Source organism: Charadrius vociferus, unplaced genomic scaffold, assembly GCF_000708025.1.
Source record: "Charadrius vociferus isolate BGI_N301 unplaced genomic scaffold, ASM70802v2 scaffold46, whole genome shotgun sequence".
Lineage (NCBI taxonomy): Eukaryota > Metazoa > Chordata > Aves > Charadriiformes > Charadriidae > Charadrius > Charadrius vociferus.
This window is the reverse complement of record NW_009648710.1, coordinates 2,741,522-2,765,713: the sequence shown is the minus strand read 5'-3', so window position 1 is coordinate 2,765,713 and position 24,192 is coordinate 2,741,522. Positions and strand designations below refer to the sequence as shown.

Below are 24,192 nucleotides of genomic sequence, written 5' to 3'. Positions count from 1 at the left end.
TTCATATATCTAAAAACATTTAAATTCTTCAAAAAAAGAAAGTGGATTTCAGGGGCAATTTTATTTGAAAGCAGTATTAATTCTTTATTGTCATATGCATTTGTCAGATTTACTCCCGGCCACATATGAGCGACAAGCCCATATTTAGTGATGGCAGTTATTCAGCTAAATTCTCTGGGATTACCCGGCTTCCTGCAGCTGGGTTATACTGCTTTCTGTACTACCATCGAAACTGTTCTGTGCCAATCAAGGAATTGAAGGGAAGTCCTGCGTGAAAGGAGGGGGAAACATGCTCAGTACTTTAATATATTGGTTGTCTGGCATAGTTTATAATTTGCATTATATTATGAATAAAAATCATATTTCTTCAGTCTCTCTCTCCCGTCCTTGGGTAGTTAGATATGGTGAAACAAATACATGCACTCTGAAAGCTAGCAATAAAAACCAGAACACCCGTGTTCATAACCAGAATCTGTGCTCATGATAGCAGGATTTATAGAGCTAATATCAAACTCTCATCCTATTACACAGCCTAACAGAGCTAGTAAAACAGACTATTGTATTTTGCTCACTCATGGTGAGAATAGGCCACCGACTGAAAAATCATTGCTGCTAGAAAAGTATTCTGGGACATCTCCGTCTGTATTTCTGATCATTTTCTTTTCAGAGACATGATGTTTTATTAGCATTATCCTTTTGTATTTTTAGTACATTATAATACGATGGGGTGACAGGTCAAAAATTGACCTATACTACTGTGATTCGTGTCCTTTATGGAAAACTCTGATTTCCTAAATGTAGATTGAAGAACAAATTTTGCTATCAATAGTGGTGTCTAGATATTCTGGAGTGGGATAGGTGACACATTTCTTCACAAAGCAATCACTGAATCTGTGAGAAACTTTCTATTTTAGCTGTGCTCTTGGTTATTAATGAGGGTATTATAGAATTGCTTATTGTATAAGGTACAGTAGACCAGGAAATCACTAGTTAAAATCTGCTTATATTAAACTGAGATATAAAAAGGGTAGGGTTTGTGTTCCAAAAGCTGAAGCTCTGAAAAAATCAGGTGTAGAGGAAAGTCAGCCAGGCATTGTGAGCTCTTGGCTCTAATTTCAGTAAAATGTAAGTCTTTGGAATGGTTTTTAACAATAAGAGTAAATAAATAACAATGTTAATGGGATGTGGAATATGACATGCTGTTCCTTTACCGGTGATAAATCAGGTGATCTTAAGGTATTATTTTTGAGAACGTGACTGAGAAATAATTTAATCAATCTGGATTTCAGAAACATAATGCCAAATAGAAAATAATTACTTCGGGTACAGAACGAATGATCTGTGCATGTCTTTATGCAAAAATTCAAAAGTCAGTGGCAGCTAGTAAATGATCTATAACGGTGTTTGCAGTGAAGGAGAAAGTGCCAAACTGATGCATTTAGAATTCCCAGAAAACTTTCCCTGTGATCGTGACATAACAAGTACAAATGTGCTAATTAATTTGCTTATAACTCAGACTTGAAGATGACATCAATTTGGAGAAGTAGTAGAATATTAAACAGGAAAGAATGGATGATACTGAGGGTTGTAATCATAGAAATAGGATGAATTTATAAGAATACAGCATGAGATCAGGAAAATCTGCTGAAGTTGGAGAATCGGCAGTTACAGTCAAGAGTCAAAACCTCACCGCTGTGCAAAGGCTTCTTGCTGACCTGAAGGAAACTATTAGCTGCTGTGTGATATAAAAGTGCAAAAATGCGCATGCAATTTGAGGAGCTGTTGCACAGGGGAGTTTACAGCAGAAGTTAATGCCTTGGTAAGAGACACTATTGGGCTGCATCTAGGATACTCTAAACCGTCCTCATCAGCAGTTGCAAGGAAAAACTACTGGCTTAATTGTGAATGAAAAGCCAATCTTAAAAGAAACTCTAACAGTGTGGCTCGTAACACACTGCTATCTCTAAATATTTCAAGAAATTAAATACCAGTGAGTGAAAAGGTAGATTTGAGCTAAAAGATAACACAAAGTCAAATTGTAATGAACCGATTACAAATAAATTTTAAGTAGAAATTATGAGATGGTTTCTTGCTCTGCTGCGTGTGGTGTTCTGGAATAGGCAGACAGGAAAGGTGGGGACAAAATCTGATGAATGTTAAGGTTGCCCACAATGAGTTTATGAAGGAGGGTACGTGGTGTTGCCTGCAATAAAAAGAGGTACTGGGCTTAATAAACAAGGAGGTCTTTTTGAATCCTGTCTCTGGCGAAAGGCAAAAATATTATTGGCTGTGTAAGAACAGTATCTGTTTCTTCTTTCTTCTTGAGAATTGATTCATGCACGCATTTTTAACTTCAGATCTCTAGAGCTCAAACTTAGGTTTCCTTGGGGTTTGTTTTATATTAGGGGGGGAAAGTGTGGTGTGAGAGAGACGGAACTAGGAGGAAGGTACTCGTCTAAGTGATCGGTGTGCCTTAGTTCAGTGTGGGTTCTGCAGCTTTCCTTCTCATTGAAACTACAAGCCTGAAAAATGAAGCAGGAAGGAAATGAACACATATGCACTTGGTAAATGAGTATTGTGAACAAAAAATGTTACATCACACTTGTTGTTTATCACTAAAATATAGCTGCTTCTTAATGACCGTGCTGGGTATTTGCTTATTGTTGCTATGGGCAAGTTGAAGGACACCTTGTTATATAAGAAAAAAAAAGAATTTGAAAAAAAGCACTTGCTATCAATTGTGACATAATTGCATGGGGAAGAATTTTTTGTTATTTTAGGATATTACCTGTAGTTTTTATTACCATATATAGAATTTATTGGATCGTCTGATTTAGCATGGCATCAGTGAGTGCATAGAGAACAACAAATATATTTCAGAAATCTCAGTCAAAAGGGATTTTCTTCTTATTTCAAGTACGTGCATTTGTATTTTTACAAATTTCAGTTCTCTTTAAGGATAGGGTTGTGACTGTTATGTGGATGACAGCAATGCACAGCTCCTAACACGGCAAAAATTTTATTCAGATAGTCCTTAAAGCTTGAAATGTTCTCTCTTATACCTTGAAGTTTTCTCAAATGATTACAATGTTAATCCACCAGGGAGATAAACACAATATAAGGTACTCCCATATGCACGATGCACGCGAGTGAAAACATTCACTCAGGTTTTGAGCTTAGACCGTAACTGTCATGACAAACAAATCCCAGTGACAGACACTATGTATAATATGCTTTGCTGAACGCAATGTTGTTCATTAAATAGAAATACCTCTTTATGTGCCTGCGCAACATCCTTTATATTTGTAGTATGTGGATATTGTACATACATACAATAACTTTATAGGTCACCTGAAGGATTTAGTACTATTTCATGTTTGTGTTTTACTTGTAACTGGAGAAAAAGCCATTTTGGTATATAAACATTCTTGTATCCTGGGCATGACCTGAGTTTGCATCATCTTAGTTGATGCAGAGCGCCCCACTTGGTCCATCTTGCAGCTTTTCTGCAGTCGTAGGGACGAGGGGCAGCTAGGCTCCGGGGAACTCTGTATGAGGTGTCTTGTTGCTCTAGTGTCAGAGCAGGCTTTGAAAAGCAGCCTGTGGCACTGCAGCACAACTGGAAGGAGATGATTAGTGTGCCTGACATAACAGGAGAAAATGACTTTTGCGTCAGCTTCTTGCATTGCTGGGCACTGCCAGAAACTATGGCTGTGCTACAGCCTGTCAAGTGTGTTTAACTGCAGCTAAACAGCAAGTGCCCAGGACTTGAAATCTCGAGTGTTATAAACCATACTGAACATTGTGAATTTTAATTGAATCACTGCCGCTCAAAGTCCACAAAGTCTGTGAACACAGGCTAATGGGCTGTGTGGCCCTCCATGAGGAGTTACCATGCAGAAAGTCGCAAGAAAGCGGGTCTGAAAGTGTGGAAAAGGTTGCAGTGCTGTCACTGCACAACTCTGAGGCTGGGAAGCTGAAATACGAACCGTGCCGTGATGGAGCCAGTAGACACTCAGTACTTCCACAGTTCTTTAGGAATCCCTGCTGTGAGCTACAATTAGTCAGTCTTAAAATTCACATGTTTTTCTTACATTATTTGCCATGAACTTGCATTTGTATCTAGATGACTATCTAGATGGCCTACATGACCTAGGCCACACCTGGAGCACTGTGTCCAGTTCTGGGCTCCCCAGTAAAAGACTGACATGGAACTACTGGAAAGTTGCCAGCAAAGGGCTACAAAGGGGATGAAGGGACTGGAGCGTCTCTCCTGTGAGGAAAGGCTGAAAGAGCTGGGGCTGTTCGGCCTGCAGAAAAGAAGGCTCAGGAGAATGCTTATCAGTTTATCTAAATACCCGAAGGGAGAGTGCAAAGAGGATGGAGCCAGGTTCTTCTTAGTGTTGCCCAGTGACAGGACCACAGATGATGGACACAAACTGAAACACACGAGGTTCTGTCTGAACATCATAGAATGGTTTCTGTTGGAAAGCACCTTTAAAGATCAACACCAGGAAACAGTTGTTTACAGTGAGGGTGACTAAGAACTGGCACAAGTTGCCAAGGGAAGTTTTGGAGTCTTCCTTCTTGGAGATATTCAAAAGGTGTCTGGATGCGGTCCTGGGCAACTGGCTTTAGATGGTGCTGCTCGAGTAGGTGGGTTGGACCAGATGAGCTTCCAGAGGTCCCTGCCAATCTCAGTCAGTCTGTGATTCTGCCATTCTGTATTTCTCAACCTCAGAAAACACATTTGTGCCTAGTTTAGACAAGGTAAGCTACTTGCTGCTAAAGGCATGACAATGACAATTATAGCAAGCTGCTTTATTAAATCCAGTGACGATAATAGCTGGGTGTGTTGGTGACTGATTTACTTATAACGCAGTGAGTTTTTCTGGATTGTTGCATCCCTGCTGTGTAGCCTCCCTGCTCAGCTGTACAGAAGTATATGTTGTGTGTCATAGTGAAATTAAGCCTTTGTCTCTGATGGGAAAAACTAGCTGGTCCTTCCTGCACGTTAATGTGCTAGGTTAAGAAAATACAGGAATCCCAGTGCTAGAAGGAAAGGGGGAGGGGGGGAAGATACTTCATGGCTCTGACATCGAAGTGAAGAAATAAGTGTGAGGAAAAACACATTGCAGATTTCATAGCACGCAAATAACCGAAGTCTGCTCGACACAGTGATGAAAGTGGATCAAAATTACTAACAGATCTTAACCATCTGTTGAGAGGTGGGAGTTGGGTCTCTGCTAGTCCTCCTTCCTGTCTCATTCTCCAGCCTATTTGCAACTGCCTGAGATAATTGCTGCTTGTGAGCTGTCTATGACGGTTAAATTGCAAGTCTTACGTATGTGTTTCAACTATGGTTTTTCTTTACCTATCAGTTGTCTTCTGTATCTAAGTATCTGTTGTGCTACTACCCATTACATTAGCGTCAGATCTGTATAACCACTTCTGCCATTATATGTGTCCAACAGGTGTCAGAGCCTAAAATTCCAGATGGATAAACTCATTTTTCTGAACAATTACAAATGACTTTTTTTGTATTTTAAAAATTATTTTAATTATAATGGATGTAATTTTATTCTCACTGTGATTGTTCAGGGGCCTGAAATTTGTTAGTGGGATTGTAACATCTGTTCTGAGAGCGGCAAGACTTCTTGGAGGGGTCTGCCTCTGTCAGTAACTCATGTTTGTGTCCCATCAGTCCCACTATCGTAATATTACTGAAGGATTCAGATGGTTATGAGGCACTTGGCTATAAAGGGAATGTAATGTTCAGAAGTACTGGAGCTCTGCTTTCTGCCAGTAGAGACTGAGTAAATGAAAAAGACCCAAATCTGGGATCTCTAAGGAGCAGGTGTGTTTTCTGAAGCTCTCCTGGGGAATTGTGTTTATGTGGCTTTTTGTGTTTATATGAATCTCTTTGGCTTTACGTAGACTTCATGATCTAATTTTGAAAATATTGTTACTATATCATTGTAGTTAAGACAGTGTTTTCCTTGGCATTCAGTGGGAATTGATTGATGTAAACAAGGGAATGGCAGAAATGTGAACTGAGATGCTCTGATAGACTCTCAACTGGTTAAGCATGCAGATAGCAAAAAGGAATGTTCTTCAAACTTCCAGTTTTTAAGCTGCATGCTAAATTTATAACCAATCACATGTATTTTCTTGTTTTTTCATAATCACAGACGATGCCACGATGTAAATACGATCCATAGCAGTTTTGGAGTAAGGTTGAATTCATTTACTTTCTCTGACATGAAATTCATCAGCCTTTCCTAAATCATTTCACCTGTAATCCCTGGCTTTTATAACTGGACAGTACAAATAGTAAAAAAGGCCTGGGAAAATGAGGAAGCGCATTGAAATGCAGAGTATATGAATGCTGAAGATGCCTAAGAACTTGTACAGCTAGAAGGCTTCCTTAAGTACAAAATTGTCCCACTAAATTTAATAGAATTACTCATATGTGAAATTAAGCTGGAGTGTGAGTATTGACTGCTACAGGTGATTACTAGTACTATTTATCATGCTCAGAACAGAGCTATGGTCCCTACCCTCACCGCTGCAATGAGGAAATAATAACAAAAGTGGCATGGGGCATAAAATACCCAATGCATTGTGGTTCTCCTGCTCTGTCTACCGTGCAATGGTTCAATAAATTGTGGTATAAATAAAACAAGGTGTTAATAAGACAAAATCATAATATATTGTTATAAAGCCAAACAAACGTTAAGCGAACTATTCTTAATTTTACAGCAAGTTGATTAAAAAATTTCCTTTCATCTTCCCGCCCCCTCCCCTCCCCTGTGAAATTAGAAAGCATAATGAGGGAATTTAGTAAAAGCAGTTAACTAAGAGCAGGATCTCATACAAAGCATTCATTTATCTCTGATCAAAGTGTCTGAGCAGCTCAAAAGCTAGAACACTTGGGCTGATTAGAAATCGTTTTTCTGGCATGGAAGGTGGTTATTTCCTGTAATACTCTGGTGCCTCATCAGCACAGCAAAGAGAAAGGTGAACTGTTCCCTGAAAAATTAAAGTAAAATTCCTATGAACAGCAAAATTCTTCTATTACTACCATGCTGCCTAGTCTTAGCAGACCCTGTTTTCCATCCAGATCTTTCTGTGACCAGATAAAGCATCAATGTATATGTGGCATAGTTGACTTCGTTTAAAGTAAGCATTGAGAAAAATAATTATATGTTTAGAAAATAGTGCCGATTGTCTCCCTCCTACACCTAAACTCACTGTGGGACAAGCTGGGGCCAGGAAAGCAGCCCTTGGTTTGTACCATGGGAAGCCCAGAAAGGGTGCCCCCTTGCAGTTAATAGTGTGTCACTCGGTATCTGGCCTCTTGGGTTTTCTTGGGAATTGTAGGTTTGATTTCCTCTGCCAGCCAAGGGCTGCGTGTGGCTCATGCTTGACTGACAGCAGTGAATTTGTTGGACATCTAGCTCTGGATGAACCTGAAGGCATACTCATCTCAGCCGTGGGGAAGTAGCTAGTGCTTGACTTCAGAAAGTTAATACTTTGAAGGTTAGTATATTAGCCTAGAGAAATGTCGTCTTCTGATTTAAGCTTTTCTGAGGGTCTAAAATAAAGCAGCTCCATTTAACATGCAAAATGGTACAGTGTTATGAGCCTTTCAAAACTAAACCAGCCCCTGGCAACACATGACAAGATGAGCCTCTCCTCCTTCCCACACATGTCTCCTTTTCATTCAGCATAATACTCAGAAAGTCAAGCAGATCCTTTCCAGCACAAAATAGCTAAATCAACTGTATGCAAGGAGTTAAGCAGGTGTTTGAAAGCACGCAAACCTTCCAGCTTAAGGACAAGACAGCTGTCTTGGTATACTTTTCCAAGCCGTGTCCTGAGCAACAGGATGCCTTGTCTCCCCGAGGCAAAGGGGAGGCTTTTTCGGAAATTTCATGCCACTTGATTTCACTTATTTCCCAGTTATATTCCTCACTCTGATCAGGTTGCCATAGAACTGCTTTTGGGGTGTGCAGCAATTGCAGAACCTCTCCTCAAATGCAACTCCTGGGGATCAAAATGTGCCTTCTTCCTCTGGAGCAGTGCGCTAGCTCTGCACCTGAAAGGATAGTCTCTTCTGGTCAAGAGTATTGCAAGGTGCTATTATAAGGCAATTATTTACTTATCCATAGAATTAAGGTTTAGAGACAAGTCAGCAGCATGCTGAGTCACAGCAGATACAGTGAGGGCTGGCAGTGAATCTAGGATTAATGAAACAGCTGTGTCTGAGCCCCTGGACATTAGACTGTGAGGTATAGTATATTTTCAAGTTTCTTTATGATTCTGTCAAATTTTAGATCAAGCTGTTTGTTCATTCACTCAGGAAGTGGCAAAGGTTTTAGAAAACTTGGTTTAAGGAGAACATTTCCCCATTTTGATGAACTTCTCAAATGTGCTGGCAGTTTTTATTGCAGAGTGATGTGTTCGTGTCTGTGGTGCTGGTACCTTCCCCCCGCTCAGAGCCGCTGGGGTTTAGTTTGAGGAAGTGTCTCATATTCCGTCTGCTCTGTGGCAGTCAGTGGCGCAGCACTGCAGTCACTGGATTTTTTTCACCTGGAAGGCTCTGCAGCTGTTGAACTGACTTGATGAAAGACTTGTATTTGAGATTTTTACCAATTGTCCTTGCAGCTTGTCTCCAGGACAGGACGATGGCCTGGTCTATACAGGAACAGGACAAGGTAGCAGCAAACATTTGTGTGAGCCTATTTTACGTGTTAGGGCGGGATGTGTTACGCCAGCTCGTCGTACTGGAGGTGAGAGAACTTGTTGCTCAGTAGTAAATCCACTCCTGGAGCTTCATTAGTCTTTTTCCTTTGTTGTTCCTTTCAGTGGAATGAAACCTCATTTTCATTATCTGAAAGTTCACGCCCAAAGACAGAATTTTATAAGCGTTTGAAAAGGCTTTTAAAGATGACCAAAAAGACGAAACTCTCTGACTGATTTAAACTCTGTGTTTAAAAGGACTGTGGGAACCGACAATATAAGGACTGTGTAAAGGTAGCTAGTATATTTGAAGATCACTCAAATCTAGCTTTTCCTCCGTGATCCGGACGCCTCATGGAGTCTAACAAATTGGGGTTTCTTGGCCTTGACCGCGTGGTGGCTTACATGGCAGCGCAATTGCAATTTCAGGCCAGTTTGTTGTTGATGACCCTCCTGTTTGCTGGCACTATCAACAGAGAACAAAGGATTAAATTAGCAGAGAGTTTTAAGAGAAAATCCCACAATTATTCTCTGCAGATGAGAGATGAAGAGCAGTGATGGTATTAGGCAATGTTTCAGCATCAGTGCCCATACTGAGAGCAAACAGAAGGTTTCCAGTAACTCAGCTTGCATTCAATTAAAAATCATTATGTTTTCTTTAGAAATATTCTATATGTAATCATTAAAAAATATCTTACTTTGTCATTACAACTTATGTAACTATCCTCCTCTTCCTGAGATAGTAGAAAATAGTAAATGGATTAAGTTGGATTCTCAGCTGTTGCAGTTGCTGAAGCTTTCCTAATTTATAGTTGAGGACAACCAAACACCTGACTCAGATCATCAATAAAAAATCCTAAATGTATCCATTAAATCCGTATCTGGAGCTTTTAAATTTTTTTTTTTTTTCCAATGACTTGACAGAGCACAACTGGAACGTCATCACAGTCACTGGATTCTCGTTTTTTGGAGTTGTTAGGGCTTTTTTTCCGGATACTTATGTGCCTTTGGTTGCTTTTACTTAGGATAGGATTAGATTAGATCTGAGACCGCATGTGGAATAACAACACAAACCAGTTAGTGAAATTAGGGAAACTTTCTTTTAAGAATGTAATGCAGGAGTTCTTGTGATGTATACCAATAGAAAAGACTGACTTCTTGGCTCATTTATCTTTTCTAGGCTATGAGACACTTGGAGTCTAGTCGTGGTTCTCTATCTGACTGCTGCGGTGGCAAAAGCTCAGTGTTTTAACCTCTCTTCTCATATCTTGGCTTTTTTATCTTAAAGCCTCTGCTAGCCCTTTCCTGTGATTTCTGGGCATCACAAGGACCCACCTTTGATTTGAGACCACTGAGTGGTGTTGTACTACAGTTGGTAATAATACTACAGTACTGAAGTGCAGATTACTAGCACAGATCTTTTGTCATTAGCGAGTCAATCTCAACACCTTAAAACACTGTACCTTCAGCAAAGCACTGGGCTTAACGCAGTGTGCTCTCCTGGTTCCCCGCAGCCCTTTTTTAAAAAAGCAAGAGACAAGCAAACAGGACTCTGAGATAGTCTTACTAGCTACTGTATATTAGCTTCTTGAAGTCTCAATCATTAGATCTCACCTGTGCATCCAGGAACACCTCCTTCCTTTGGGTAATCAGAAGTTTAGGTTAATTATGCTAATCAGCTACTCCAGGCTGACACAATTATGCAAACAGGTAGTATCTCTGGAAATCTGTACAGGATCTCTCCTACTTGATGACTTTAATTTCATGATCCAGTGCAACAATTAAAGGAAACGAGAGAGCTCTCCTTTTGTGTTTTCATCTCTATAATTCCACATTTCCACTAATTGCCGTAACCCCCCCCTGTATTCTGGGGGCAGAAAGTCCCTCGTCAGGCTGCCTTTGCACTCTCTGCTCTGCAGGGACTTTTGTTTTCTGTTATCTCACAACTTGAAAGGTGTGTTTGTACACAGTTACCAAACACTTAACTGAAACACCTTTGTGTTAGACTCGACTCATCACAGAAAGGTGCCAAGAAGCTCTCCTGTGGATCTGGCTAGTGGAGCGATGGATCTACATGTGGCAGTGTAGATGTAGCTTGTAGAGCTTAAGCAGGGAATTAAATTATAAAGAACAAATGTGAAAAGCTAATGAAAACTCACCTACCTGACTGCTCTGTGAGAATGTGAAGAACTATTTCTGTTGGTGTGTTTTAAACAGCTATAGTAGTATTTGTATTTAATTTAATGGTGGCTCTTAGCATATCCAGGATAAAAAGGAAAAAGATCTTTTCTCCAAATTATATTCTTTTCTTGACCACAAGTATAAATACAATTAATACCAGCCTGTATTACCAGTAATACCAGCATCTACATTCCTTGTAGCTGATGTGCAGACCTGTATGTCTGCATTGTAAATAAGAAATCCAAAAGATTAGAATAGATCAGATCAGAATCTTTTGCTCAGCATTTGAATGAGGAGCTAGTATTTTACATACCAATATTATAAAATACTGATTTTGCATATTTCCATTTCAGTCAAGAAATGTGATTGAGGAGAATTTAGATTTTTGTTCTTATCTTTATATTTTAAATGTAACTATTTCTGCTTGATCTGGCTAAAATTGAAAAGGAAGAGTTGCGTGCCTGTGGCCTGTTCCAGACAGAACCCAGCTGTCTGCTTCCCAGCTCCAAACCAGAGGCCGTGTTTGTTGGTGTAAGCCCCAACTAGAGTCCTGCCGAGATGCTCAGCCCCTTGGTGACGTGGCTGTTGTCCTTCTGACTAGAGCTGGCTTATGCTCGTCACCCATCGTGCAATATAGGCAGACGTTGTTCACCTCTGCCTTCAAAATGCCTCGGGGACATCATCAGTAACACTCATTTTTATAGGCATGAGTTTTTGTAGCTGTAGGAAGCACAACTATTTCCAAGTTATTTCTAAGTATCATGGGAAGGAGCAGTTTTGAGAAGTCTGAAGGGGTATCACTACTGCAGATGTTCATAAAGAGATTTTTCTAAGTGTGAAGACAACTTTAGAGAAGTAAAAGTTTTCCGTTTGAAAATATAATCAGTGAGATTTGGAGGTGAGCATGATGGTTTCTTGAACTGTCAGTACAGAATGGTACTGATAAGAGGCTGTGAATGACCTTAAAAAGTGCAGAATAGAAAAAAGCAAACTAATGGAAAAGATGGAGAAAATTTTGTGGTTTTTTTCCCTGCAGTCCATTATTTTAATTTCTTTTCTTTCCACTGTGTTATAGGTCAGCAGTGACGCTTCAAGTGCTTAGTCCTTCTCTTCAGTAGTTTTTTCTTTCCTTTGAGAGTATTTTGTTCTTTCACTTTCTCTCCTTTCTCTTAAAAGTCGTAGTTGCAGAAGAGAAAGGTAACTCTGAAAGCTATAAATTTTAGGTTATACCATTCCTACCCCTCTGACTGGTAGTCACACTTGTCTTTTCTGCTTGGGAAAATCACACCTTCCTCTGCAGACATAAAAATCTCTGTACGTTCAGCTGTCAGGCTGATAGTATCTGCCGTCGTTGTCTTTGTGAGGAAGCTCCGAAATCCATGTTCAACCTGTTGTATATCTGCCTGTGGTCAGATATACAGAATGCCTCCTTGCATTCCTAAGGATGATAAAGCATTAGCTCACCTTTGTCAAGCAGGTAGACTACGAATGGCAGATATGGGATGATATCCTCAAACTAACCTTCCAAGAGGGGAGGATATATTCACACTAAAAAAATGCTATTTCTTTTCCTGTTCCTATCCATTATGGGTGTTTGGGGTCTAGTTATTGGTAAGGGACCTGTTTTTGCAGCAGGAATCTGAATGGATATGAGTAGGCCACAGAAGAAGATACTGCAATATTTGAGACGTGAGATAATGAGATTCTTGACAAGAATTTGGCATGTGGATATTTAAAGTGATTAATGTTTAATGTAGTGATATTACAACTCGAAAAAGGGAAGAGAGGTAGTAAAGGAAACCAATCAAATTACTCTGTGTAGTGCCACTGATCTAGCTTTGAAATTCCTTAAAAGGATTACACTCTATTTTAATTAAATCCTTTGCTCTCCCTAACATCACTTAACAATTCTTAGTATGTCCCTAGATTTCTAACGTTACAGAGAAAAGAGTTATGAGTCAGATTACTTTGTGTGTTGAGTTTTAAACATGAGCCATGAATCCCTGAAATCCTTTGTTGTTTAAGCAGAATACATTTTACTCTCTCCATTTAGGGTTTAGTCATCCTTTTCATAAGTCTTTTGATGAATAAGGTCATTAAAATTAACACAATATTAAAATAGCTGGTCTCAGTAATTATAATGTTTAACCATGGCTTCTCCTGAGATTAAAAACTCTGTTCATTTTATCTTCCAATCCAAGAACTTTACCAAGCCTTATTTATAGCAGCCCAAGGACTTGTAGCTGGGTATAGCTTAAGGCAACCACAATGTTCTTGTGTATCAATGACATCGTATGTTTCTATGGTGAAGTAACTTCTAATACTCTCCTTTTCACTCGTCATCTCACATTTAAATATGTTGCTTGGTTTTTTTAGTAATAATTAAAAAAATATTTCAGTCCTTCCTATTGCTAATAGGTATTTTGTTTGATACTCTCATTAAGTTTTCCATTAACAAATTTTACCTGTCACATATTCCCACCTACCCATTAACTGAGTCACTGTATGTTGACACGTATTGTGTGATGGGTTTTATGTAAGAAGAACCAAAAGTTTTGTGCATAATAAAATAGAGATTGAGATTAAATTTGTGGAAAAAGTTTTCTTTGAAAATGTGTTACAAGGCTTCCACTCTAGTTCAATGTGATGAGCACGACGTGCTGGAACAAGAGAACCATAGCTAGAACTTCATGCCCCTTAACAGTGGTGAATATATTTAACTTCCTGTATTTAAATGGACCGCTTTTGTAAGCTGTTCTTGTAAATATTTGCTGAACACTGACTACAGGTAGCCAGACCCTCAGCTTCACTTGAAGAATTATCAAAAATCTTTTGGTTTCAGTAATAGAACGCACATAGAGAAACAAGATGAAAACCATATTACTAACAGCATATTTAACATAACAAATGTCATTATTGGCTTAAGCATGCTCATCTGATTTCTATGGTAGCTGCTCAGCTTCTTTAGCTGCTCCAGTAGTTGCCTACCTTGAAGAATCTATAGGGGGCTTTCATTGCTCCTATTCTGTCATAAGTGGTGGCTGGACCTATCTAAAGGAGCTGGTCTTTGCAACCGGCCCTTTCTTTAGCCTCAAATGAAAAGTCCTGCTGCTTCTTCCCAACTCGTGTTTACTTCCCCCTTATCTTCTGAAACTGGGAACCAGTATATCATGTAGTTCTGAGGAAAATCATAATTTACTCCACTTGTCTTTATTATGGCTTTATGATTAGAATCTCTGTCGAATGCCCTCATTAGCATATTTCTGTCTCTAGGCTGTTTTTTCTTGACACTGCTTTCAGAAGAAACTTTTCTAAATCATACTGTAAGATCTCTTTAAAAGTGCAGTTTTCTTACTGGATGCATCACTGTTCTTTCTCTATGAACATCATAAAAAGATTAAACATAATACTGCACAGCATGCAAATTGTGAGAGACGCCACACTATTTTTAAGGAAACCCTTCTGGAAGTGCTTTGTACTGTCTTTTAAAGTATTTTCTAGTATAGTTCAGGCCATACCGATCTTCATATTCTATTTATAAATAGTATGTTTTGAAAAACGCTGAATCAAATTTTGCAGGAACTTTTTTGGAGGAACTCTGCTAACTTTCTGCTGCTTTGACTGTAACGTCTTCTATAATCCTTCTCTCAGCTGAGACGAGTAAACTCTTCTCCTGGGCAGTGCAAACTGCAGCATGCTGTGAGCTAATTACCTTACATTAGCCATTTCAGAAATTACTGGCAGCTAATCTTCATAAAGCTAATCAGTCAGAAAAGAAGGCACCCAGCAAATAAATACCACACAACTTTGTGCTTGAAACAATTAGGACTGACCCTAATCTGATTTAAAGAATTGGAGTGCTTCCAAAAAGGGAATGGTGTGTGGCTGCTTTCACTAATTCCATAAAGCTCTTGTGTTTTTTTAATTGACCCATCTTCTTGATGCACTTTGTTGTTTTTCCTTTCTGATCCCTTCAAGCTTGTATTTTCAAAAGCTATTATAAATCCAAAAAGGTAATGTCAGCTTATCCCCTTCATCAGTTAGCTAGCTTTTAAGTCTGCTCCTCCAAATACATTATAAATTTCAAAAAGTTAATTTAAATATTTTTCTTTTTTTCATTTCACTCATGCTTGAGTTTTGGAGAGAGTGAGAATATTTTCTCTTTCATATAGGATCTCTCCTCCTCCCACTCCCTTAAAAATGTCCTCATTCTGCTATGCTGCTGAAGTGGCTTTAAAGATGATACCACTTCAAACAACAGTTTCCAGGTTTTGCTGGATGCTGCTTATCACTGAAGAAAGTAAATATCCTGAATTCAAAATACTTAGAAATGATTTAGCACCTTGCTACTATGCCATGGTACCTTGCCATGTTAATTAACATCCTACAGGACACAACCGAGCATGTTGCTCAAAGGGAAATACTGCAGAAATAGGTATATTTTTTTTTAGTACAGATGACCTAAATCAACCTGATCTAAATGCCTCCAAACTTTGGAAATATTAAATCCATAGCAGTGCATCATGCATTGGTGTGAACATTATATTAACCGTATACTTATGGGAAAGAAGAAGAATGATGTTAGACAGTCAGGGAAGTCGGCGGAGTCGAGAGGTGCTCGGCAGAGCAGACTAATGCCTGCCTAAAGATAACAAGAAGTTAACCTTCTCTCCGGTGCGCCCTGCTATGTATAGGTGGAGAACGGGCTATGCAGTTTCTATTACAGGAATGATAAATGTTTTCTTGTGAGGTGCTTTGAGATCTTAAAATGGAAAATGCCCCAACTGAGCGGTGGTGGCTCTTCCACAGTTGATTTCCAAATGGGAAGGTTGGTCTTGGATCAAAATGCTTTTTTTTTTTTAAGCTGTAGTTGAGATCTGTACAGAAGTTTGTAAATGCTAGATCCAGAAAGCCAGGTGCCCTTTGGAGCCCTGAAAGCACTCTGAACTACTTGACAGTTTGTGACAATTAAAAAGCAAGGACAATAAACCAGAACGGAAACACAGTATTATACATTGTCACTCCCAAATGAAATCCAGGGGAAAGATTACCCAATAATAATCAAACCCAGAAAATTACATTAATATTTCAGCTAGAAATGCTGCTTTGAATAGTGTGCTGTGACTTCATCAATGCAAGATATCAAATGATTTCTGGACTCCTAGCTTCCATTAAAACAAAAGAATAAAAGAGCTTCCAGCTCATCTCCTTGATGGTATAAGAATGTCGCATGCAAAATGATCACTAAGGAAGCCTGTCAGTGAAAAAGACTTGTGTGTGCAAATTAATTGGTTTAATGAATTTTACATCAGCATATTAAAATATGCAGCAGATATCAAAACTGGAAGAAATTTCTGTTGCCGTTTATTTGTTTGTTTAGGGTTTTTTTTATACATCCTGTCATGACCCACTGCTACATATCTGTCTTCTGGGCAAATGGCCGTGTATTACAAATGCGGTTGTAGTCCTGGGTAGTAGGGTTGCACGTGATGAGGTAAACTCAGAATTCTCTGGTTTTGAGACATGTCTGTGAGCTGATCCACCGGCTGTTGGTCACTGTGTCAGCTTGTTCCATTAATTTAAGCCCAATGAGGTTGAAGGCCTCTGGAGTTACTAGTATTAATCTAATTTATGAACACAAACCCTTCCCAGCTGTGCCTCGTTTCGGGCCCCCAGTACAAGGAAGATGTGAATAAAGATGAGCAAGTGCAGTGGAGCCCAAGAGAGCTGGAGTTCCCTGTGAAACGATGCTAAGAGAACTCGGCTTGTTTAACTTGGCGAAGAAAAGGCTTAGAGGGACCTAATAACAACCTTCCAATGCCTGAATGATTTTACAGTTGCATATGAAGTAATTGGACTTAGTGGAAAAAAGACCTAAATCACTGAGCCAACAGGACCTGGTGTAATCTGGGGAGCAATTGCAGCATTCTTGCACTCAGCTAGTTAGTCTTGCATTGGGCTCACTGATGGCTTTGAAAGGTCCCAGTGTCTTCCAGGTGGATGAAGATTTGCAGCAGAACTTTGGAATAAACAAACCTTGCATTAATCTCCTTAGATCCATGCTTCAAGTCATGGAGCGAGTATCAAGATACCAAAAACCAAAATCTGTTCCAGGAGCAATGTTTTTGCTAACGGCTGAAAGAAGAAAATTATAAGTATCTTCTCCCTATTCCGAGTCAGACAGGCAATGGCTATCTGGATTCCTTCTTTTTTTTCCCCCTCTTTTATATCCCTGTCTGTTTTATCTTCTGGATTCTTTCAATTACACCTGATGTTAGATAGGGAAATTAGAAATCTAGTAAAGATTCACTAAAACTAGCTGTAACTTGTCTTCAGTTTGTGCTTAAAGAAGAAATACAGGGACAGGCTCTGGCTGCTTTCTGATTTGTTTCTTGCTTTTCCCTCAATATTTATTCTTATGCCTCAGATGTTTCAAATGCACCCAAGTGCTGTGGAACCTACACACTGTTTTTCCAAAGAACCTGTGGTGTTGAAGTGTTGAAGTCTGCTTATTTCCAAAGAAACCCAAGAGAACCACTCATGATACACGTTTCAGGTTTCTAACTTAACAATGTAGGCTTTGGAATCCTTTCCCAAAGATAATTTTTTTTTTTTCCCTCCCTCAGTTCTTTAATTTGGCTCACAATACCTGGCTATAACGCTAATAAACGCCTTTCCTCAAGAAAATTAATGGTGCTGCAAAAGTTCCTTCTAAAATAGCGGGGTTTCTGTTTATAATAGCCACTATCCTATATTTTTTCCTGGATCCCTGTAATTCTACACTGGAAGCAGAAGCACATCATACCTGCAGATGAAAGGGGTTTAGGACAGCTGCGTAGTTGTCTTTTACAGTAAGTTTTCTGCTTATGTCAAAACAGCAATCAGCCTCTTTCCCGATGCTTCCACAAAGCAGGCAGGTCAATGGTTTGAGATTTTGGTTAAGCTGGCTCTTAGATTATTGGGTTATTGCTATAAATTTGCTCTTGTCTAATTTGAGTACACTGTAATTGCTACTTTGCACTGCAAGTAGATTCCCAGTGTCAGAATAACCAAATTAACAGGGATGACCCTTCAGCCATTCACTGCCTCTCTTGTCTTTTCAAAGGTCTCATTTTGTCATTTGTCTTGTATATGTCATCACTATTGTTGCTGTTTGTTATGCTAAAGCATCTAGATGTATATTGAGTATGTTCTAAAAAAACTGCATCCCAAACATCTCAAAGTTTCATGTAGTCTATAAGAAAACCAAAAAAAAGGAAAGTGAAGGAAGTACTGTAGTAGAAGAGCGCAAAATATTACATAAAGACACATGTATATTGAGGGGGAACCATTTTTTAAGGTGTGTAAGTAATTATTGTCTCACTTTAAATTACGATGTATAATTAGACGTTTCTTTTGCCACCCGGGTAGTAGAGAGCATACCGAAGGAAATCCAGTAGGGGAACAAAGCTTACACAATAATCTTTGTTGTCCAAATTGGAAGCAAATGCCAGTGCTTGGAAATGCAGCAGAGGTGAATGGCAAGGTTTAGTGATCTGCTTGCCAAGCTGACTCCTCCACCTCCTCCTTAAACAGCCACCAAGAAAGCACGTGCTTAACCACGTTGTGAAGAGGGGTGGTCTGGAGGCCTGTGTAAGTCTCAGCTAGTGTGACACCAGGCAAAATCACTGCAAAATCATTCCCGGTTTTATTAGCTGACATGATAGGTAGTGGTGTGGTGATTCCTGGTGGTAAGAGCGAACCGGGATGAAGATATGGAAAAGACTTGTGTGGGAAAAATAAATAATTTCTTTTGAAGAAAAAAACCACAAAACAGTATATGTTGAACAAGAAAGATGCAGAATGGCTGTGGTTACTGTGTTTTGCCTCCCTGACTCTGTTAGCGCAGCTAGGTACTTGATTTCTGTATAAATGAACCAGTATACCAGAACCTTCCTAATTCAGGATAATTTAAAAGTTATTTAGTTGTATCCGTACTTCACCATATTACTCTCCTATTTCCTCATAAAACAGTTTTTACTCTGAAACTGTTACTTTCTCTTCCCTTCCAAAAACCTCCCACCTGTGTGGACTGGATACTATGTTGTCTCAATGTTTTTCCCAGTTGGAATAACTACTTGAAGCAATTGGGCTGCATTTGGGCTTGGTGTAACTTTTGAAAGTAATGGCATTCAATTACAGTGTTAGGATTTTGATGCACAGTAATAAAGAGCAAAATAAGCAATCAGTCATCGGCTTCACTTTTTTTTTTTTTAATTTGGGATGTAATCCTGTTCCCCAAGTGAAGCTGAAATGGCTGATGTACACCTTGTACTCAACAGAATTTTCATGAGAAAAATAAGAAAAGAATTAGAGTACCACTATTAAACATCAATCTGAAATTAATTCTGATTGCTTATATTCTTTCGGGTATCCTTTTTCTATTAAATGTATTTTGGAAAGTAACAAAAATTTAGAGGTTAGCAAGAAATACATTTTTTCCAAAACCTTGAAAAGAAACCATGTGACACGGAAATAAGTGTTAGACTATTTTAGAGAGCTTTTCGATTTTGTGGATTTAATTTATTTTTGATGGGTATGATTTGTCACAGCTGTATTTACTGCTTTGATATGCCATTAAAGAAAACTAATTCTGTGACAAAATAAAAGAAAAAATAGAAAACTTACCTTAACAGGTAGGTTTTTTGTTAAAACTTAAACATACCATTCCATTTTCATCAGTGGTCTAAATTCAATATACACAGAAGTTCCTCAGTTTGCTATCAGGGGAACTGATGTTCTGACAAATAATAATTTCAAATATAATACATAAATTGTACTGACAGATTGTCCAAATGATAATAGTAACTAGCTCTCGTGCTTTAATTTAAATATGATGATGATATTTCAGTCCCTATATAGATTTATGGAATGTTGCTCTGCCTATAGGAAAACAGTTTCAGGATGCATGAGAGTTGCATATATTTTTGCGGGGGTGGGAAAAAACCTTTGAATTTCAGCTTTGCCTTAGAATATACTCCGGTCCCAGAGGCTGTTCTGAAAACGGTTACATTTTTCTGACAGCTGTTCAGTCATCGTGAGGGTATGTCTTCAAGGGAAAGGCACTCATTTCCAATTGGCAAATTGCTAATATTAGGTTTTAGACTATAAAAAACCTCACCCCCAAACCGTTTTTTACTTCACTGCTTCTTGTTGATAAAATCCAATCAGCCTAGAGGGAATTTATAATTCTAGCAATTGCACCAGATGATTACTACCTACAGGAGCAATCACTTATAGTACATCACCTGCGGACTGATGAACCATTTATTATCAAGGGTTTAATTGCTTGTAATACATCCTTGTGGCAAGATACACATACACACACACATATATATATACACCTAATTTATACGTATGTATAAATATATACCACTTAATGTTAGGGATGGGAAATGTTCAGATTAGATTTTAAAAAATTAAGAGTACCCAAATTATCTTTGAAACGCTTGAATCTAGAGTAGAGGTTCACAGTCTGTGTTTACCCACTTCTGGACCTAGTTTAAGACAAGAATTGAGAAGAAAAGCATGTGTGTGTGCGGGTATTATTTATTTATTTGAATCTTGAAAAGGCTTCTCACATAATAGCTGGAGTTTGAGGTGAAGAGTTTTGGGTTCTTATTCAACCTCATCTATTTATTGCAATTTTTATATTACTATTTATTGTATGTGGGTGTTAAAATTATTGTTATTGATTGAAAGTGAGCTGGTGTCATGGGTTTAGGAGACTTATGATGGGACCACCAGCAAGAGATGCTTCTTTGCATGCCCTGCTCCTATGGGCAAGAAAAGATCCCCAGGGCACAGTTTAATGCTGATCAGTGCTGGGATTTGTTTTATTGGAATAAGTTTGCCATTCTCTATATTACTGCTTCAAAACAGTGCCGGATTTATTTAGCAAAACATACTCCGGATCACAGTTAATTAACATTAACATAAAGCTAGGAGCCAGTCGTGAGGTATAGACCAAAACAGCACTAGTTACAGGACTGAGGCAAGAAAGAAAAGTAAAGTAACATGATATGTTTCTCTTATGGTCCTGAAGCCGTGTGAAAAATGAAACAAATGCTGACACCGTGAAGAAGATCTGAAGGCTTAAATTATTTTTTTACCTGGAGCAGTCCCTACTGCATCAGCTGAAAAAAGCCAGTGTGTGTTGCCTTCTCTCTGTGTACAGCTCCACACAACAGCAAGTACGGACAAAAAGGGAATTGTCCGTAGACAAGTATAAGAACAAAAAGACAAGTATAAGAACAAAAAGGTTGTATTAAGTTATCATTAAGACAATCATGGTTATAGGTATGAATGTGAACTTCACTCCCTCGTTTTGGTTAATCTTCTAATACAATCCTGTGTGAGGAAGCACTATTAACGGCACTTTGGAGAACTTAAGCTTGGAAAGCCTGTATTGACTTGCCCGTGTCAGCATCACCTCGGGAGCTGATCTGGCCAGGTGCTTGGCCAGTGCCTTGATCACGGGACTGTTTTGCCTTTCTATCAGCTTCCCCCAAGGCATTCTCTCCACAGAATGGGACCACAGAATTTGTCCTTGCAGACTATTTGTAGTGGAGGAACAGTTGTGCTTCCGGATACTTGGGAGCCTGGGTTCTATCTGCAGTTAAATTGTGAGTTCCATGGTTAAAGGGATTAATGAGGCAGCCCAAATGAGAACATTTCCAAAAAGTGATTTTTTGCAACTATTCTAGATTCCATTAGAAACTTCCAACATTGTTCCTTTGATATAGAGTTAATCTTCTCTATAATGAGAATATTGTAAAATATGCTACAGGCAGGAATATCTAAATATATTTTTATCAGAGATAATATATGTAGGATCAAATCCTGCTTGCCTCATTCATGCAGCTAGTCCCATTGAATCTAAACGGGAATGGCACAGTGAATAAAGCAAGCAGGATTGGTCCTATATGTCCTATTTCTATATTTCATTTTCCTCTTGATTTCTGTTTCATTTGTAATTAACACAGTGTACTGATTAAACCATTAACTGTATAGTTCATCTTTCATTAGCGGCTTGTAGATTGAGTTCCTAATGTACTGTAACCCATTGCTCGGATAGCTATAACAGTTTTGATTTATGAAGGCAAATATTTTCTGTTCTGGTATCATTTGTGATCAAGAAATGATACAAACAAATTTGTCTAAGATAATCACTTCCTCACGTCTGCCAGTGCTAGAAAACTCATCATGAGGGTATCTGGGATAAAGGAGAGGATGAATTTTTAGTTCTTTTGAAGCGTATTAAACTCAGAGAGCTTCTTTGAGGTGGCAAGTGTACAGACTGGAGATTTACTGAAATAAAATGGGAAGCGCCCTTTTTTTCACATACCTGCTGTCTAGATGGTGGCAGCGTGGAGTCAGTCTTACTGGAAATGACTATGTCGATTTTCTTCATCTTCTTCTCTCCCAGTTGCTGGAACTCTGAAGTTTTAAATGTTTTTTCCTCTAGGTCCATCTAATTCACTAATTGTCTCAGCAACTTTGCATTGTAATGTTCTAATGAAAAGCATGTAACTTACCTTGTGAAGTGTTGTAAAGCTAGTAGAAAGCAGTGTTGTATTTACAAATGTTCTTTTCTTAGCAATACCTTATGGCAGCAGTATTTTGGGTATATTACAAAACCACTGTCATCTTCACAGGGTGGTACATAGTGGCTATTGGGATATCTTGGAAAGTTGTCCACTGTCTGCAAGAGGCACATGTCCCTAGAACAGGCGCTACAGTACCATCTCCCAAGCATTCAGTGATTTATAGGGCTCATCAGTGGTGTGGTATTAACAGTTCTTTATTTATCCAATAGATGCTAATGTCTTGCTTAACACACAAGACATTAGTTGCAATAATGAAGCCTTAAAATATCTCCAGCAAAACACAGAACATTTTGAACGCTACCATAGGAGAAATAATCTCACAAAAATACCTCTGGGTGTTTAAATGTAGTTTTAATTTGCAAATATAGCTCCTGATTCTGATACCATCTTTATGAACCAGGACTAAATGTGAAAAGAGGACATACGTTTGCCATAGAGGTGATTCAAGACTCCTGGTGTTCCAGTTACTTCTCTGCAGTCAAGTTCTATGACATGGCTTATTGCCAATAATGTGGAATATTAGCCACAAGATGTCCTCACAAGAAAAATGTTTCTTGCTAGTTCTTCAAATATAGGCAATTGTTTCTGTCTGAACCTGTGCAAGCCAAGTCAGTGCTCCCCCTTTTTAGGCACTCAGTGGTTTCGCACACCTACACGAGCCAGCAATGTGGTCTTGTGGCAAAGAAGGCAAATGGTGTCCCAGGCTGCATTAGAGAAAGCATTGCCAGCAGGTTGAGGGAGGTGGAGCACTGTGTCCAGTTCTGGGGTCCCCAGTACAGGAGACATGGACATACTGGACAGATTCCAGTGGAGAGCCGTGAAGGTGGTGAAGGGCCTGGAGCATCGCTCTCGTGAGGAAAGGCTGAGAGAGCTGGGGCTGTTCAGCCTGGAGAAGAGAAGGCTCTGGGGGATCCTATCAGTGTATATAAATACTTGAAGGGAGGGTGCAAAGATGACAGAGCCAGGCTCTTCTTAGAGGTGCCCAGCGACAGGACCAGGGGCAATGGGCACAAACTGAGACATGGGAGGTTCTGTCTGAACATCAGGAAACACTTTTTCACTGTGAGGGTGACCAAGCACTGGCAGAGGTGACCCAGGCAGTCTTCCTCCCTGGAGATATTCAGAAGCCATCTAGATGTGGTCCGGGGCAACTGGCTTTAGGTGGCCCTGCTTCCACAAGGGGCTTGGACCAGATGACCTCCAGAGGTCCCTGCCAATGTCAACCAGTCTCCCATTCTGTGAACTAAAATTAGTCTTGAGGCAGTGCTTCAGATTTCTGAAAATATTTGGAAAGCGGTGTGGTTGCTTTAACTGACCCATTTGATGACTAATACAGTGAAGATACTCTGATCTTAGAATTATTTGACCAATAAAGGTTAGCTGGCAAATCATCTGAAAACCATAGAAGAGGCTAATTTTATTTTTGTTTGGAAAGTAGTTATTGAAATAAAGTGGACAATTTCCTCTTATATAGCAAAATGGACTTGCTCAATCACATCCCACTGTAGCTTTCCTGTTGCCCAGCAATATTAAGACAGTGTAAGAAAATTGGATATGCCTGTGGTGCCTCAGAAGCAGTGTGCTACAGCACCTTCAAAAACCAAACGTGGGAGTGCCG

The 24,192-nt window shown here is 39.2% G+C and overlaps 1 protein-coding gene across 1 annotated transcript in view; it reads right to left on the bottom strand.

Moving 5' to 3' along the window:
- ERCC4 (excision repair cross-complementation group 4) overlaps window positions 1-22,438 on the bottom strand; it is a 188,953-nt gene extending 166,515 nt beyond the window's left edge. Inside the window, exon 1 of the mRNA XM_009886616.1 lies at window positions 22,313-22,438. Coding sequence (XP_009884918.1) covers window positions 22,313-22,438 — 126 coding nt within the window. The remainder of the gene's footprint in view (window positions 1-22,312) is intronic.
- Between the last annotated feature and the right edge of the window lie 1,754 nt (window positions 22,439-24,192).